We start from the raw sequence: 19,268 nt of genomic DNA, 5'->3' as shown, positions 1-19,268 counted from the left end.
TAGTAACAAAACGTTAAAAGAATGAATGGAACAGTCGAAGCAGAAACAATCTTGATAGACACAAAGATGGATCGGTATGGAACCTTCGCTAAGTACCGCCACTATATCCTTTCGCTCCTTTCATACGCACACTATTGAGTTTCTTTTCTGTCAGTCGATGGTGTTGGTAAGGATGGCGCCATCTGCGGCAAAGGTTGCGATAGTGTGGACAAATTTTCAACAGGAGTGTAAGGCGCAACGTTTCGTCCTGCCGACGAAGGTGTCAGCAGCGTTGAACGCACGGCTGCCGCTTCGTCGGACTGTATCGAAACATTGCCCAACGGGGATGATGGTGGTGCTGGTTTCGCCTGTAGGTTTAAGACCGTATTTGCCGTTCCGTCTGCTGCCATCTCAGTCAGCGAATCCAGCGACCGCACTGAAAACGAATCCTGTGATGTAAGACTTGGGTTTTTGAACATACTCAGTGAATCCCGTGCCAACTGTCCTAGGTGGCTCAACACTACCACGGTATCCGACGCGGCTGACTGTCCACTGCCCGCGCTAGGCGATGGTGAAGCAACTGCACCACTTTCACCGGTGCTAGTTCCACTGCCAATGCTGATACCGCTACTGTTGCTCGTCGTACTACCCAGCAAACTGTTGGGTCCGCTTGGATTACTACCACCGTAATAGTGGATTCCACCAGTGGCAGCTGCAGCACCAACGCTCGGATGGTTACCGTACTTGTTCGTAAGCGTATCAATATCATCCTCCGATTCGTCGTAGTCGCCGCCGAGTTGAAAAATGACCTTCACGTGTGGTGAAGCAGCGAGAGCGGCACCAGCGGCCATACCAACGGATGCATTTCCCAACGCTGCTGGACTCGTTATAACCGAAACGATGGCAGCATCCGTGCTAGCTAATGTGCCACCGGCCACGGAAGATGAATTTGAGGATAGCAACAGTTTGTTGGTGATCGTGTTTTCTGGTGAGATGTTCTCCTTCATTTCCACCTTCAGTTCAGGAGGCATATGTTCGGCACTCTGTTGATGTTGTTGCTGCTGTTGCTGCTGTACGTGCTGATGACCTGGGGCCATCATATGATGAGCATGAGCCTGAGCCTGGACCTGGTTTTGCAGCGGTTGCAGTTGCTGAGGTGTAAGCGTCGTTTCAGGCGAAACGTTTACCTTGAGTACCGCTCGGTCTTCGTCCGACTTCTTCGCATTCGAAGCGTTAGTCGGGCTGGTATTATTGCTGTTACCCGTGTTATGATGCGCCCAGTAGAATAGACCCCCCATAGGGCTCTCCTTACGTGACGGTGGTTGAGATCCTCCGCTGGAAGCTTCATGTGCAGCGCTTGGAGGCGGACTAGCAGAAGAAGTACCTTTGTTCGACGAGAATAAACTGCTTGGGTTAAAGATGCTGAGCAATTTTTCGATTGCAGGCGGATACCCGCTACCACCGCTTGGGGTGGGGGTGCTTCCTCCGCTGGAGCTGGAGTCGGCGTGTTTGCCACTTGCACCCACGTTCCCGCCAAGAATCCACGAGGTCTTCCGAACACGTGGTGCCTTCTCGTTTGTCGTTTTAACCACCGGTTCCTTCTCTAAATTATTGTTCGACGTAAGAGTACTCTCGTTTGAATTGCTTGCTGTACTCACCGCCGGACAACTCATCTTTTGTGTGGAAATGGCAATGGGATTAGCATTCGAAGATGCCGTGAGCACAGTTGAGGTAACGGTCTTCGCTGTAGGCATCGCATTCACCACCATCAGCGACGAATTTGAAGATCCAGATAAATCGTTCAAATCGTATAGTGATTCCTGCGAGCTGGCCATGTTGAGCTGCCCAACGCTGGATGAGGAAAGACTCATCTGTGCATCGGTTTTAAAATCGCACTCCCTTGTCGGTGGCGCTTGTGATGCCTTAGGAATAAGAGTGCTTTCCTCCTCCAATGGGCGCGTTAGGGATGCCGTTGAGGTCACATTACTGCTCGGGCTTGCGGATTCTCGCGTTGCCGCCTGCATTTCCGTTGTCTTCTGCAAGGATCCGACACCTCCGATCGTGCTATTGGCCGGTGGGGGAGAGGTGACGACAAAATCAAAACTCTCGTCAGTCGAGCTGATGGACGCGTTGATGTTGAAATTTGAATTATCTATCGAATCAATGCTGTTGCTGCTGATGGACGAGCAGCAGCTGTCGTCCAGTAGGCCCCCACCGGACATGAACCGCTTCACTTCCAGATCGGGACTCTCAATGCTGGTGGACGACAGTACGGAATCGTGCAGGGTGCTGTTGCTGCTGCTGCTGTGCTGGTGTTGATGCTGTGGCTCGGCGGAAGTCTGACGCACCTTCACCGAGCTGAGGGTCGTGTATTGAACCGGTTGCTGGTGGTGAGCTGTAGCCTGGGGAATCGATGGCGATTGTTGATCGGTGTTGCTGAGAGATTTCGCAACCTGATAGCCCATCGGCTGCAGAGGGATGGGCGTGTTTCCTGGCCCAAACGCTGTGACAAAGTGATAGTTTTGTGGCTGCTGATGAAGCATTGGTACGAATTGTGATGATTGCATCGGTTGCTGTAGCTGTGCAAATGGCTGTGGTATCCCTAATGGTAGCGATGAGTTTGGCGGTAGTGTGGCTAGCGTCGGCATTACGATTGCAGGTGCGAAACCGGCCACCGTTCCCGAAGTAGCGATCATTGGCGTCTGTAGTATGGCTGCGTTAAACGCATTACCATGCGCCGGAGGCAACAGTGCGGACGATGTAAGGTGGGCAGCACCTGATCGTGTAACGGCTGGCACACCCGCAGCCAACGGTGACAATGGTGATGATGGAAAAGATGAGAGTGTCGGTGCGGAGCTGCACACGGGACGGCGACTGATCGTTGTCGATGGTACTGATGAAAGCGAAGATTTGCTGCTGCCCGGCATGCTCATGGTGCTGCTGCTGCGATGCGGATTGTTAGCACTCTTGGTACCCACCGAATCCGGTTCGGTCACCGTCACCACGCGGAACCGGGAGTTCGATGGGAAAAACAGCGTGGGCGAACTGCCTGTCGACGAGGGTGACGGTGAGGAAACGGATCCTCCCGTCGCACCGCCGGTCGAGTCCGTCACACGTGAAACATGGAAGCGGTTGCGCGAAGGACTCGGCACCGGCGACGCGCTGGGAGAGGGAATGGGACTGGGCAATGGGGAACGTAAACGGCCACCGGCTGGCTTTTTGCACCCACCATTTGGATCGAGCAAATGCTGCTTGTCCGCGATCGCACTGGGGGACGTTTTGATCGACTGGCAGGTAAGCGAAATTTTGCGCGAGCTCAGATAATTCGCTCTCGCGCGTCTCACCGATGTGTTGACGGGTTCGCTAGGTCCAGGCGGATTTTTGTTGCGTTCACACTGAGCCCGGATGTTGTTCACTAGCCGGCTGTATTCTGATCCCACCCCATCCAGCGATGGATCCTGCAGTAGGTGGAGAGAAATAGGAAAGCAAAACGTGTTTTATTAGCACACGCGCCAACGAGTGAACACACTAGAAGTCGCTCTCACCTTCATGCTCCTCGGCGTGTCGTCCAAGTCTATGCGCGTTACGGATTTGTTGGACTTCATGGACTCGTTCAAAGCCTCTAGGCCGGCTTTCTGGATGTTGTTGTTGCGCAGATCAATCCGCTGCAGTGATGCGTTACCGCCAAATTCAATTATCTCTGCCATCGCCTTTGCACCCCTATCTGAAAGGTGCGCTCCCTGCAATCCCAGATTCGTTAACGTCGTATTCGACTTCAAACTTCCACTGATGCCGTCGACGAAGTTGTCGCACAGCAGATTGCTGCCCACGTTCAGCGTATCAATGGTGTTGGACTTCTCGAGCAGTTGGGAAAAGTGTCGCACTGAGTTGAGCGTGATCGCGTTGTTCCACAGGACCAAAACCTGCAAGCCGCTGGGTTTAACCTGCGCCTGCTCCGTACCATTCGTTTCGCGATTCACGTTCGATTGTTGCCGCTCGAGCGTGCCGTTTTTGGCGGCAAATTTGGACTCGTGAATTTTTAGGCTCGATTTCGAATCGTTCGAATCGATCGACGTTTCACTGTTCAAGCTCTCGGAACTGAATGATCGTTCGTTCGGGAAGCTGCTCGGCGCCGTCGTCCTGAACGGGCTGTTGCTCTCGAAGTCCGATTCATCCCCACCGACGGAATCGAACGAGCGCGAAAGCGGTACGTTATCCCGGATTTCAACCTGCACCATCTGTACATCCTTTCCCAGCACGAAGCTACCACTGCCACTAGATTTTTTCGATCCCTTTCTCACCGTTGGTGCTTGTTGTGGGGGTGGCGGCGGCTCCGGACGCTCGTCACTGCTAATGGCACTTTTTCTTTCCCTACCACCTCCCACCGGTTGGGGTTCCATCGCGATATCTCGGGGCGTCGAATCGGTGCTAGGATACACTACATCATGCGGTACGGGATTTTGCTGCGATTTTTCGATCAGCAACTGCAGCTCGTCCTTCTTTAAGGGTGGGATGGGTGAAATGAACACGTCACCAGACGATTCGGCGGGACTGCTGCTCTTCATTTCCGTCGCTTCATCATCACACAGCGCCGGTATCCCGAGATCGACGAAGAGATTCTCCTCGGAAATTCTCAAATTGCTACCATCGTCGTCGTAATCGGCGCACACCTCAGTCACATCTTCTTCCATTAAACTTGTTATTGGTCGTGCGGAGTCCTTGGCAACCGCCGCATCAGCAATTGTGGGCACCGTGGAAAGATTTCTAGCCCCCGTTTGGTGTTTTGATTGGTCGTTTTGCAACGCGGCGCCACCCATGTTTGCGGATGTTTGCAACGTCGCCTCAAACTCACTCAACACGCTGTCCTGCTTCGCCAGCCGAGCCTTCTTGGGTGCTTGCGGCACTGGGCTATCCGCGTGAGATTCAAGGCTCATCAAAAACGCCAAGCTTTCATCGTCACGCTTAACAGTCGATTTTTGGTTATCGGTTTGTACTGTTTCCGCCGAGGTGCTCATCTTCTTCTCATCATCACCATCCGCCAGCACCGTCGCTGCCGCCCTACCGCTAGAGGACATCATCAGTGCTTCCTCCTCGGGCGTCACCATCGCAGGACGTGACACCGTCGCATCGAGCTTCTCTCTATCACTAATTGTTTGTAGACTTACACTATTTTTTGTACTCATTTCCACTAGATTCGCGTTCGGTGGAACAACAGCGTCGGATGTTGGCGGAGTTAGTGGCGATGATGATGGTGGTTGAAGTGGTGGGTTCATTTCGTCGTTGTCAGGCTGCTGCGTCGTATACATTGCGGTCGCATTTGATGTGAAAGATGCGTCATGTTTGCTGCCTATGCCGTTGCTGGTGTTTTCCATCTCTTCTGCGGATGCCTCAACCGACGGTAGCGCGGGAGTAGATGGTGGCGTAATGGGGGGCGTGAGAGTGAAGGACGAGGGTGACGAATCCAGATCGGTCTCCGCAGCTGTGGACAGTGAATCGGTCGATCGTAATCGCTGAGAGGAGTAATTCTTTCCGCTGTTGATTTTATGCAAACTGCTCGATAAATCCGTAAGGTTCAGTTTGCCTTTGCGTTTCTTTTCTTGCACGTTCTTGAAGTAGACCGATTGCTCTACAATCGCGCTTACGATGTCCTCAACACCGTTGTCCTGGCAAAAGAAACAAGAGAAGCATAAGTTTTACCCGAATGACCATCTCGCACGTGACCGCGTCGTATAACATTACACCTACCCCAATTTTGTTGTTAGATATGTCGATGAGCTGAATGTAAAAGTTCGTCCGCAACAGATTCGCTATATGTTGTGCGTCCTCGCAGATCAGCTCATTGTGGGCTAACCAGAGCTCCCGTAATACTGTGTTGCGCTTCAGCATGGAGCAAAGCGACGAGATTGGTTGCTTGCTCAGCACGCAGTGTTCCAGCTTCAGCGTGTGTATAGCGGAGGTATTTAGGGCCTTTGCGAGGTTCGTTACCTGATAGTCCGATATCGTGGGCCCACGAGTGATCAACACGTTCAGTGCCTGGCTCTTTTTGATCATGTTTATACAAGCCGTCCAGCTTTTGCTCGACATCTGCAGGTTGTCTGATATGTCGAGCTCGTTGGCTGCCTCGTAGTACTCAATGATGTCGAACATTACGCTCGCGGTAACGTCGTCCAAACCGCTGTGCGACAAGTCAATGCATCGATACTGAACGTGCTTGAAAATTTCCTCCAATGCTTCGCAACCGCTGTAGCTCAAATGTTGATCTTTTAACGAGAGCATCGACACACGTCCCTTCGTGACGTCAATCGACTGCAGATGGTCTAGGATGGTACTGAGAGGGCTAGTGTTATGTCGCTTGCAGGAATTGCGGTACAGCTCCAGAAGTTCCGGTGTTTCGCATATTGAAACTATCAAAGGTAGGTAGAAGAAAAAAATATGAGTTTATATGACAAACGGGCTTCAAAAGTTTCATTACCAAAGCTGGCTTAAAACTGTTTTTTCTTTGACCCCTTACGGCTGACTTACAGGTGAAAAATGTTAAATAAGATCTTACATTTTAATAGTACATTTTTCCTGCATCACAATTACTATTTTCTTCTGAAAAATGATTAATTTTTAGCACGTTTTTACGCAATTGAAACGGTAATGTACCTACAGCGATTTTTATTGCATTCATGTACATTCATAACGAGAATACGCTACACTTATTGAATTGCAAGAATTATTGTACTTTTGAGCAATTGGTTATCGTTAGAGACAATCTTAAAACAGTTTTAGAAACCCATTTCTAGGGGTTGCCGTGTAACTATACAACATGGATACGAAACGCCTGTTCGAACATGCGAAAATCAATACTCACTGGATGCCCAAGGATTAACCGGATCCAGATAGCCAGTAATAAGTTGGGCGTCCTTAGGAAACGAAACTCGTCGCCTAGGTTCGCCGCCCGTGGTCGCTGTGGCTGCTCCCGCACCGGTCGCAACACCCATTCTATTCGGTTTCTTCAAGCTACTATGCAAAACAGGCGACGTACTACGATGGCGAACGCTGGCTACCGCTGCTGCTGTACCGGCAGCACTCTTTGGTAGGACATCTGCGACTGCCGGCGGTGGTGTCTCTACTGCTAAGGATGTTGTACTAGCCACGTACGACGATGGTAACAAAGAAGCTGCGGCTGCTTGCGACAGTTCCTCGGCTAGCGTAAGCGGACGTGCGTTTGGCGGAACACGCGCAAAACTACCAACAGCGCCACTGCATTCGTCCTCGCCGGTGCAGGTCGTCGGTGCACCTGCGGGCCCAAGCATGGCGGAACATCGCGGTAACGCTTGCGCTTGCAGTACATCGGTAGGCCCTTCGCTGTCAAGGGAGTGTCCTTTGGACGAGCTATCACAAAATTGTCGATTGTCTACTGGTGGTTGGTTGGCGACGTCCGCTGCGCTCGGTCGCTTTGGTTGAGCTTCAGCCAACGCTTCTGGCGACGCCTCCGCCGAGGACGACGAGGAGGAAGATGTCCGCGAGGTAAACGTAGCCGTGGATGAGGAGGATACCGAGGTCAGCGAGAAAGATGGCGACGATCCTACGACACCGTCCGCCGGGCCGCTGGCATTGGTGGGTTCGTCTTCCGCACGCCGAGCCGCCACGGTCGCACCTTCCGTATCGTCATCTTCGACAGTCACGGTCGACTCGGTCGACGCTGCACCGGTGATAATTATGTCGCACTGCCGCTTCGCTGTAGTGGTGTAGTCCGTCGTTTCGATCGGTAACGTTTGTACTATCTCTATCGGTGCTGCTGCTGCTGCTGCTGTTGCGGACTCACTGGTGGGTTTGTCTTCTTGCGTTACAACATCGGCCTGGTCGGTGGTGGTGGTGCGCAGTTGCGCCGCTGTCGGCTCATCACTGGGGGTCATTATGGCGGTGGCGGCATCACTTCCTTCGCCTTGTCCCAGTGCTATTTCGGTTGCGAGTGCTGCGGCAGACGTTGGGACGCCTTCCTCCAAGACATGGTCGACGATGGTACAGTCCGCGGTCGCATCATTGTCACTGCTGCTGTTGCTAACCTTCGCCTGCGTACTGTCACCTGCGAGTTGAGTGTCACTGTCACTGCGCTTGCTGTTGTTGTTGAAGCGGTCGTTGATGCACCCGCTACTGCTGACCGGCCGCCGTGCGAGAAGATCATCCTCGAGCGGAATATTATTGTTGGCAGCCACGGCTCGCGCTGTATCGTATTCCTCGTGCGGTTCCTCCTCGGGCACAACCGGCAGCCGCTGGTCTTCCCCGGCCGAAGGCGTTGAGGAAACGGATGAACTCGTGCTCGATGACAACGGGTGCGTGGGTGTTTGTGGTGATAAGGCTTCCGTGGTCGTGTCGTGCCTCGTCGCCGTCCCCAGCGACGAGTCGTCCTGCGCCACCTGATGCACCCCTTCTGACCGGCTGTGGGTGGCAGGAGCGGCAGGACTTTCTGGGGTGTCTAAATCGATAGTCCGTATTTCGGTGGTCACGTTTTCGCACTGGGCCCGCAGTGTAGTCGTTTCCGACGTTTCCGACGTTTCCAACGAATCACCTGTCGACGTAGTTACTGTCATCGTCCCGCTCGATGGATCGCATGCGGATAGCAAAGTCTCCGCACCAGGCGCTTCGGGTGACGATCGTTGATAGCATTCGTGCTGCCGCACAGAGCTGTTAGCATGATGGTAATGGCCTTCATCGCGTCGTTGTACGATCTCCTGCGGGGATGCTCTTAGTAGTGGTTCCTCCTCATGATCGCTATGTGCGGGTGCTGCTGTGATGCTCTTTTCGGAATGCGGTTCCGCTTCTGCCGTGGTTTCGTCGACTTCGTCGGTGCTGCTGTTTTTCGAAATCGATGATGCCGTCGGTGAAACCGTGGACGTCGACGACGGTGAAGAAGGAGAAATTAGTAACGCCAGCACCGCCGTAGTCGATTCCGTCACCGTCGATAGCTGCTGCTGGTTCTGCTCTTCCTGTTCTGGTGTCTTGCTTGTTGAATCTATATTCATTTTCCCAACAGCTTTTCCTCACCGCTCGTACAGGTTTCGGGTCTGGTGGCGTGGGATAGGGTAATTTTTTTTAATTACTCAATTACACATGAATAGGGAACATTAAGAAGATAAATAAAACGACACTAAAACGTACTATACGGTTGCTACGAATGCGAGTTATTTCAAACATTTGGCCCAACCAATTCTCGCATCAGATGATTTGCCAGCAAACATGAACTAATTTCATATAATCGCAATCTGCGTCTGCATAGCCACTTACCGGGTTTCCAAAGTTCGGTTGTACTTCTTTTGTTTATTGCAATAAAACCAGACGTTGCGATTTTATGTTCTAACGCTTCGTCGTCCCCGTTTGGACAGCTCCCGACAGCCCTTTGAGGTTAATTTTAGTAACCAGGAACGGCTAAATATAAACCGGCAATCATCTGTTCTATGTACCACTGTTTTGCATCTCTTTTCGCTCGTTCTTGAGGCAAAACTCACTCGCGTAGCGATCCAAATTTGTTCACCTAGTCCCCACCTAGTCCGTTTGTTTGTGGGTGGCAGTTGTTGTTTATTAATTGATGTATGCTTGTTTTTTACTCGTTTGCTGGTGACCGGATTGATCCGTATTTATTCTCTGTTTTTTTTTTCTTCTTTTTTTATAGCTTATCACCTTCGGTTCCGCTGCCGTTCGTTTATGTCTGTTGTTAGAAGGAGCTGCGCCAGCTAACGTCGAGTTGATTTTTTGTTGTATCTACTTTACACTGGTGAATGACGTGTGTTTGTTGTGTGTGGTTTTATTTTCTCACGACGAAAAATGAGCGTGCAGCCGTCCGCTACAGATTGAGTAACTTTTCCGTTTTGCCGCGCAGCTGCTTCAGCAAAGCACCTTGTACAAAAAAAAAACAGCCGCCACCGTTCGTTTACGCGGCCAGCGCCTTAGTCACTCGACAGACACACCGACGCCGCCGTTAGAATAATGTATCTTCTTGCTTTCCCGTTGAAGTAAGTGCCGTTTTCGGTGTTTGGGATTGCTTGTGGTTCTGTTTGCTTCCTCCGCAGGACTGCATTCGCGTCCGATCGGATCGCAAGAGGAAGCCTGCCGTAATCTGCACCGGCACCGATCAATCCACTGGTTAGGACGGCGTATACAAAAGAAAAACCACACGTTTGGCTGATCTCTTATCAGCGTAATCGCAGCACCATTCGCGACGCTGCTCGATAAACGTTCGTTCCGCTTTTTTTTTTGCTTCACATTGGACACCTGCTATCGATCGGGTTATGTTGTGTTTTTTTCTTTTTTACTACTTCGATCTCGATCTCTCATACTTCCGCCATTTTAATGCAACAACAACATCACACGCAAGTTGCTCAAAGAATTCTTTTTTTTTGTAAGATAACTGCTGCAATGTTTGATTCACTCCGTTCAAGTTGTATTGCTCATCTACTCAATTCAGTTTCGGTTGTGCCGCTGGTTGTCGAGTCCTTTGTTGATGTGTCTCCCCGCATGCATGTACGCCTTCGTGTATCAGAAAAACCGTGTCAGCCTTTGCCTGTGCGAATGAAAAAAAAAACATAAAGAGCGCTCGTTGAGCAAAACGAAAACTGAACTGAATAAGCTGGTACGCGAGGCAATCCGTGTATTGTAAATAAAGCCTCATACAAAAAAAATCTTTATGAACATCTGAAAAAAGGAGTATACTCCTGCTGATGACAACTCACAGATGACCGAGCATACCGGGCCCGTACTTTGGAAAACCCTCTTCTTATGTTCTCACACTTTTTGTTCTTGTTCTTTTTCTGCTTTGTTCAAATTTATTTAAGACCATAGCATTCTACGATGCGAGACCACAAAGTGCGTTGTCTATTATCTAAGTCATAATATCGCACGACTTTTAGCTGTCGAAGCAATGATAAAGTGTCGTTTTTTCTTTAACCAAGTTCGTTTACGCATGGAGCCGCCCAGTCATTGACGTGAGTGTAATATCGAGAATGATACTGACTCTAGAACACTACTTGAGTGTGTTCTTCTTCCTCGATAGATGTCCACATGTGCATTAGATCCTCATACCATCACGGTAGGTGTCAAATCCAGCATCAGATATCGTTTGCGGCGATATAGATGCCAGCCGAACATGGCGTGCAATGGATTAATTAAAGAATCCCACTCAACCGCCCATCAATATCCTACACGGTGTAATCCATACTTCCTGCAGCAGATTGTTCGCTGATAAAACTACCTCTACGCTTCCACACGCACACACATGGGCACCTGCGTGCATAAAATGAAATGATTTGTCTTTATTTTCGCGTGATTTGCACGCCACCAACCAACCCGACAGCTGATTGTGATTCAGAGCAAAAGGTTGCTCCGATCGCCGCTCAACATCCTTCACAATTCATCCTACGAGCAAGCGAGCGCGCTAGAGAACGGTGCAAAGAAATCGACACGAGGGAAGTAGCAGAACAAATAGCAAGAGGAAAAAGAGGCACAGAAAAAAGCAGGTTGTCGCTGCGGCGAGTGCTCTTTTTTTTTTTAAACATCCACATCGAACATATGATCGCCACAGTTGTGTGCGGGAGAGCATGAGAAACGTTTCTACAACTGAATGCTGCCAGCACACAGGCCGCTACACAATTTTCCGTTTCAGGCAGGCTGCCGAGAAGGGCAAGATGGCGCGGTATCAACCGGGAAGCTTTAAACCTGTTTGCTGTGTGGTGATCGGTTTGTCCCACAAAACAAAAACCCAAACTCCCCATTCTGCACTTCGTCTCGTAGGTCAGGAAGAGAGCTGACCAGGGAGAGTCTACGAAAGGAAGCATCTGGCAAGCTTACGCTGCAACCGGTATACAATTTTTGACACAATCAAAGCTGGAATGACGGACGTTGAAAGCTTCGCCAGTAAGCAGATGGAATTGGCACGCGAAAACAAAACACACGAACGGAGATAATGATGAGAGGCCCACGTTCTCGGATTGCTCAACAACGGTATGATGTCATCAACTAGCCGCTCGCTTCATGAAACTGTCCATACACACAACGGGTGGTTGTCTTTGTAGTTGGAAATATAAATGCACTATGTGCGCGGAAAGAAAAAAAAATGTACGTAAATACGCTTATCGGTGTGTGCAATGTCAAGTGCATTTCATCAACGAATCACGTCATCTCAAGAATAATTTCTCCCAAACCTACGCAAATCGGTCAGTTTTTGATGCATGTGGCATAAACGCGTCCGAATTCCCTTGACAATCGTGCGACAGATGACTTACGGGGTTTACTAGGAAACCGAGAAGAACAAAGTCAACGCGCTAGGGGAACTTTACGCGAGATGTGATGACGAAATGTATAAAAAAAGCCCCACAGGGACTGTAGCTATATGGCATAAAGTTCCACCATGTTTGAACGTTTCTTTTGAAACGAATGGTTAATTAATTATACATCCGTACGAGCCCCGTTTCGTTTGCACGTCCACCTCAAATAACAACGCTACCAGTTGCGCCAACAAGCTGAACAGACTTTGACCATTTGCATTCCTAAATTAGCGAACGTGCATTCTTCACAAGTGTCATTAAATATGCCTTTAATTAGGGTTTTCGTGTGAAGAAAAAAAAAGAAATCAACATTTTGTTTAGTTTAATGTCTACCCAGTCTAGGCACTTATGTCTAGCCCATTATTTCGTATACTATCTGGAGGGCATATTACTATCAGCGCGCCTGAAACGTTCGGGACAATCTGATGGCACTGCTTATTGTCGCAAATCACAATAACAAACATGCACCCACAAGCAGGCGGCCATTTTACAGTAAGGGTGAACCAAACACACCCTTTTCCCGGCTGTCTCTTGGCACGTTATGGGGAAGTACGGCCGTTTTTTGCCCGAAGGCTAGTCGAAATTACCGCTTACTAACTACGGCCACGATTCCGTCGATACTCGGGGCTGTTATCGATCCAATAATGAGCGGTTACTGCGGATTGTGGCATGCTTGTATGCATAAAAAAAGTTAAAAGAAAACGAAAAAAGTTCACACCATCGTACAGAACGGATCATTTCGGAGTATTTCGGAAATGGTGAAATACAAAAAAGCCCTTCTGAAACGGCACTCCTAGTCGTGAATCCGGATCAGGGGAGGTTTACCCACGAAGGACCCACTTCCACACTCATGGCCCCCTCTCCGCGCTTGTCCCCTTTGTCATGGGTCCGGTGACAAGCTCGATCGCATGTCACTAATTGCAGCGTCCCTTTGGGTTTGCACGGCTTTATGACCCTTTCTTGCTGTAATGTACGCCATGACACGATGGTGGATAGTTGCTTTCGAACCGGAAGGTTTACTGCAACAATTTCCTACCACGCTCGTGTGGGAGAGGTCATCGATCATACCGGACACGCCCGATGGGCAGGAAGCGGGTCCTTCGAAGGTTCGTTCTCATGCGGCACAAAGCTTGCTGCTGGGGAGCTTTGTTACTTGGGAACGTATTTTCGATAGCAATTTATTCTCTATTTTTTTTCTTTTCCCTTGGACCTAAGGTCAGATCACTTGGATTGTGTTTTAGCAAGCGTAATACAAGGGAAAAACTCAAATGAAGCTTGCATGCATCCACCACGGTGCTGGGCCCAATGGTTTCATGTGACATTGGATTCAAGGATTGTGTTTGAGCCGACAATGTTTTCTCATATTTCAAGTTTCAATTTTTCGAATGACCTTGCGTGACAGAATGTATTTTTCGTAGTACAAAAGATGCAAAATTCTGTATTACCTGAACGTTGTTTTTGACACCGTTTGGTTGGATAGTGACGAAAAAAGTGAGGAAATCGTATTACAAGATTAAGTCATTTAAATTTCAGGCTTACATTACGCAACAATTCGTATTTTCGAAAGTACAATGGCATGGGAACATTCAATGTTTCTTTTTTACGAATGGAGTGAAATCTAATATGCCACTACAGGAATCCGTAATCAATATTATCAAACCACATCACATTAACATTATCAAATTCGCCGAACTGAAACGATCAATCAAAGTCATCGCGCATTCTTCGTATATACGCTTCATCCCGCTGAGAGTTTAGCAAGGCAGACTTCAAACAGCTTCGACTAACAAAAATGCTGACTTGACATACTCGAAATGTGCATTTGAATTCTTTCACTATTTACATTATAATTCTTCACTACAACGATAACGGTCCGTCCATACAACCCAACCACGTGCTGCGCCGTGGTTAGCTTCGATGCACGAATGCCGTATTTTGCCTCCAAAAAATTGCTCAATGAACGAACGTAGGCGATGTTGCGGATACGCAAGGCACGCCAACGTTCGAGAGCAAATCGCTTGCGTGCGCAAATAACGCCAGCACCCTTCTGCTGGAATCGGAAACGCCATGTGACTTGTGAGCGGCTCGCGTAGGAAATACGCAGAGGGACAGCACACGCGAAACGTACGCTACACGCGTAAACGTAACTGAGCAGGCGTTGAATGGAAAAGGACACAACCGGAAGGGAATGCATGGAAGGGGGGAGAGGAGGCCTGCTGATGATTGTTTTTGTTTTGTTCTCTACTCTTTCTCGCACTCGCTGTCAGATATCCGGAAGATATCATTTGCTCTCGTTTGCTTTTTCTCTCTTTCATTTTTCTTCGTCCTTTCCGTATGTCTTTAACTTACAGGAGCGTTTTAGCGGCTCTTTAAAACAATTACTTGGTAGCCCCTTTTGCTCTGCTCTCTGTCGCAAAATAATGCTTCCTATTCATTTTTTTTCCTCACTTACGATTGCGGATTAGCGCACATAAAAACGATATTTCACCGTACGTAATTGCCTGCACGGTATTATAGGCTCTAATCTACGTTGGCGATTACTGGGAAAACGAAATAAGCAACAAACCCTAGATGCGCGGGATCAGCATCTTTCTTCAGTAAAAGCAACAGTGTAACTTGAATTTCCAAAGTACTATGCGAAATTAAAAAAATGGGAAATTGCGCTATACGACCTGTGCTTACTACAATGTGGTAAAAGTAGAAGGAAAAAATTTAGTAGTTCGTTAAATTGCAAGAGCAGACGATCTTGGCAGTGGTGGTCGCGATCTAATTCACCGATTTAACGCTACCTCACCTTCACCGGAATTGGCAATGACGTTTTGCGCCTGCCAGGACACTGTCAAGTCTCTCTCTTTCTCTCACCCACGATCGGTGGAAGATCGATGCGCACCGAGTCTACTAATCCCTTCACTACACAAGCACACGCGCCCACATACGACTGCACCAAGGGAGAATCAATCGGTTCGCGCTGTCATTATCGCACACACGTGCGGTTGGGATATAGGTACGCGCGGATAAGCACGCGTGTGCGGCACAACTGATGACTTTACTTCTGACTTACCACCAAGTGACACACAGTGAACTAATTTAAACGATAGCAACGGTTTCCTGAAACCGAATTTTAACCACAAAAACGACACACACAATCTTCTCGCGGAGTGCGTTAAACTGGCAGCCTGCGATGCACCGGCTACACTGCACTTACGGGGGATGCATTTCGAGGACACATTTTAATATTTCTCACCCAACTTCTCTTGCCCACACGGCACAGTAATAGGGGCCACCACTTCTATACCACCGCACCACAATCACCTGCCGGTGCCAATGGAACGGGACGATCAGCACACTTCTCACCACGTCTAATCACAGTCCATCTAAGTAGCTTCACGATTTTGCGTGATTGCTAAAACCGACGCGATTCTGTTGCAGAACTCCTCTCCGGCCAGCGGAAGCTCGCCTCGTAACTTTGCGCGCGTGTGTGTGTGTGTGTGTGTGCTACTGCATGCAGTTGCATCCATCAAGAGAGAGAGAAAGAGCCAGAGTGAGCGAGAGAGACAGAGAGAGATAGAGAGATTTAAAGAGAGCGAGAAGGCAACGGAAAGCAATTCGTCGAAGCGAACGCACACACTTGTCCGCGCGCGCCTGCAGGCGAATGAGCAGCGACACGCGAACTGCAATTGCAAATGATTATATCACACTTTGTTTCACGTTCGATGGGTCCAGCAACTTCTCGCGGTGGTTAGCAAACCCAGCCAGGATCAAGCTTTGGCAGGCAGCCCGCGGGCTTTTGGGATTTGGATCGGAGAAAACGTGCAGGGCCGTAGGAGGAGTATTCGTACGACAACACACAAATGCTGCCTTCCGACGGTGATAAAGGATGGGCTTAAATGTGGCACAAGAATAGTATAACACACCGTTGCTGTGCGAGGAGAGGGAGAAAAATGAAACAACATACAAAATGTACCAATGCCCCTTTCGAAACACACAGGGTGGTCCTTCGATTGCACATTTTTGACTGATGCTGCTGGCATGGAATTGTGGGACGTGGAGATGACGCCAAACTAATCCCTTTGCTGGTCCGGTGTGGACTTTGATCTGATGGTCGACATAATGGAGCACATATTGGCGTTTGGTAGAATAAAAAAAAAGGCAGCTCAACGTTTCGGACAGCTTCTTTGGCAGGAAGCAGGATCATACGCACCTTTGAATTTGAATTTTTCTATCAACACCAACTACACACCATCAAATTGCACGGAGCAAAAAAACGTAGGTCACATACACGCACGCACACACACACGCCCACTACACGTTATCACAGCAAAAAGGGGGAAAAATCGCGCTTGCCTGCCGTGTGTGCACTATACCGTCGACAGCGCTGCAATATGCACTAGAGTTGCAGTTGCACACTGCTTACTGATTCAGCGGACGGCAGCTTCTCGCGCGCGTATCGCTCTCAGCTGCAGTTGCACTGTTGTGGGATGCACAAGAACGATCGGTGGAGCACCGGGGGTCGGTTGAGTGGAGAGTAAAACATTAAATCCGCCAGCGAATGCGTAGTTCTCGCCTGTGCCAGAAGGAGAAAACGCATGTACTAGCGCGCGCGTAAGTATGTCAAAGAGAGAGAGAGAGAAAAGAGACACACGTTGTTCGTTTTCTTTCACCCATCCCAGCGGTTACTGCGATACGGGGTGCAGCGACAGAGACAGCACGGTTGCATTTTATCAACGGGAGTGAGAGGTGTTGCAAGTGGCATGTTTTGTTTTTAGCACTGACACTAGGTGCGCGTGAAAGAGCGAAAGAGAATGCAGAAACAGCTATTGTGAGCGTGGAATGCACCTCTCGCAGTGCGGGTGCAGCCAAGTCGGGTGTTCTATGGGAAAATTATCCCCATTTTCCTCTGACAGTACAGTTTCTATGCGGCTCTGCCACACAGGGGAGAAAAATGTAAAAATTTAAAAGATTTTCGATATGCTTTCTATTTTGTTATGCATTTTTACACCACCACTCTGTTTGTTGTTCTCTTTCTCTTTTTATGTTTCCTTCTCTTTCGTTCCTATAAGCCACACACGCTCAGGTTAGCGATTCACAGCTCTTTAATCGACAATCGCGAATCGCTGACAACTGCATATTGCACTTGCACCTGACCCGTGTTCAGCCACACTCGAGCAATATTACGTCTTTACTATTTGCCACCTACCCGAACCGGCAAGGCGTTTATCTCTGCTACTGTGAGCAGTGGCCAGAGGCAAGAAAAATAAATACATCCCCTCCGACTGAGCGCGGTTAGGCCCATTCTAAGTACCCATCGGCGGAGGCACCGATTGAGCCCTATGGTACTCTAGCCCACAGATTGGTCACCTTTCGGGCCCCGTTGGTCGACCCGCTCACCGCAAGAAATAGCGCGCCAAGTTGGATATTAGAAAGTTTCGACGCCAGTGGGGTTTCAGGAAATTCCAGCCCACCGATCAGCTGCTGCAAAACTGGTTTGCGCTCATGAAAGGGCACAACCGCGCACATATTGCTAGAATGCTCTAGCTGTGGGAGTATCGCTAATCGTTTACAACGAGTGTTCAACTTCTATACGCGAGATGATAAAAAAAAGCTCACATATGAATGTGGTGGATTGGTCTTTTTCGCTATAACAATGCGTTGGAGTACAATCTCGTGAATCTGCCCCGCTGGTACGAATTGCCTTGTCCACGCAGGCCAACCATTCACTACATTGATCCGCTACGTGCGTAGAAGTGCGTTTAAATGGATGACTTAATGTACTGAAAGTGTGTGTTGGCGTTGCGTGTATGCAGATGTGTCATCAAAGCAGAAAGCGCAACAAAGCGATAGGTCCTGGTCTGTGTTGCGATTAGAGGATGCAAAACCACAGCATCGGACACTTAGGGCGCGTGTCGATCGCATGAGCGGAAAAGCTTGGTTACGAAGGTCGGCACTGCCGGAACGATGTAACGTGTGTCGCAAATAACGCGACGATGATATTCCGATTTGCTTTCCAGGGCAATCGTAATCTGTCCTTGGACATGTGCACACTAGAAGCGTTCATTAATGGGGGGGAAGAAATTTTCAACACACCACCCAAAGGAACCTACTACTGCCTGAACATGGACCTTTTCTCCTCACATGTTGGCGTTGTTGGCCATGGTGCTGCCGTGTGCACGAGCAGGTTACCAATGTTACGTTCGGTTACATTTAATCATTTGCTTGAAAGTATTCGCGTTTTTACAACGTGACTAGACAATGATGTCGCTTAAGCACAGTAATCTTGAAAAACCGACGAAAACTATATCCTACACAAGGTACGCACTTTGCATGGGCCACTTCAATCCCCTTCCGTACAAACTCGAGTCCCATTACACTAGAGGAAAACGCTGGCGCTTCATTACACTTTCGCGCTAGCCTACAATTTTGTATTTGTAAAAGCTCTTAATCGGCTTCGTCTATCGGAACTTGGACAAGGTTTTAACATTTACCTTTTTCTTCAATCTTATTTAAATCTAACTATTCCTCTTGCTGCTGACCATTTTTTGTCTCACATCCATTTTTTCACTACCTTCGTCTTTCTTTTTTCTTCGCTTCCAAGTCGACCAAAATTCTGTTGATTGTGACGGATGTATCCTTTTGTCGAAATGACAGGAATGACTCTGCGTCTATAACGGTAGCGAGTTGAGTTATGCAGTCATTTGACTTTCATCGTAAATTAAGGAATCGTTGAAATTTTGAATAAAGTTGAACAGTAAATCAGTTGTATGGAAAAATTAATAATTTGAACTGTTTTTATACTGAAGGTTTAATTTTTTTCAGTTTTTTACCCGGAACTACGTCAATCTGAAGCGAGGCAAAATGATAAAATGGGACATGGTCTAAAACAGAAAAACGAAGGAGATATTTACTCGATAACTGTTTGTACAACATTTATTATTTTATTGTTTCTTCATATGCTTATCATTTGTTACCATAAACATGGCCAAAAAT

General features: G+C 48.7%; 1 protein-coding gene across 1 annotated transcript; it reads right to left on the bottom strand.

The window, feature by feature from the left end:
* Positions 1-131: 131 nt before the first annotated feature.
* LOC128720758 (mucin-5AC) lies at positions 132-18,889 on the bottom strand. Its single transcript, XM_053814456.1, has 7 exons — positions 18,767-18,889; positions 9,253-10,525; positions 6,836-9,032; positions 5,725-6,383; positions 3,525-5,642; positions 2,033-3,437; positions 132-1,984 (listed from the first exon to the last, which is right to left on the bottom strand). Exons 3-7 carry the CDS (start codon positions 8,988-8,990, stop codon positions 132-134), a joined length of 8,190 nt encoding a protein of 2,729 aa, XP_053670431.1. The 5' UTR covers positions 8,991-9,032; positions 9,253-10,525; positions 18,767-18,889.
* Positions 18,890-19,268: the final 379 nt, after the last annotated feature.

This window comes from Anopheles nili, chromosome 2 (genome assembly GCF_943737925.1).
Source record: "Anopheles nili chromosome 2, idAnoNiliSN_F5_01, whole genome shotgun sequence".
NCBI lineage: Eukaryota > Metazoa > Arthropoda > Insecta > Diptera > Culicidae > Anopheles > Anopheles nili.
The sequence above is the reverse complement of the archived record's forward strand: the minus strand, read 5'-3'. Positions and strand labels throughout refer to the sequence as shown.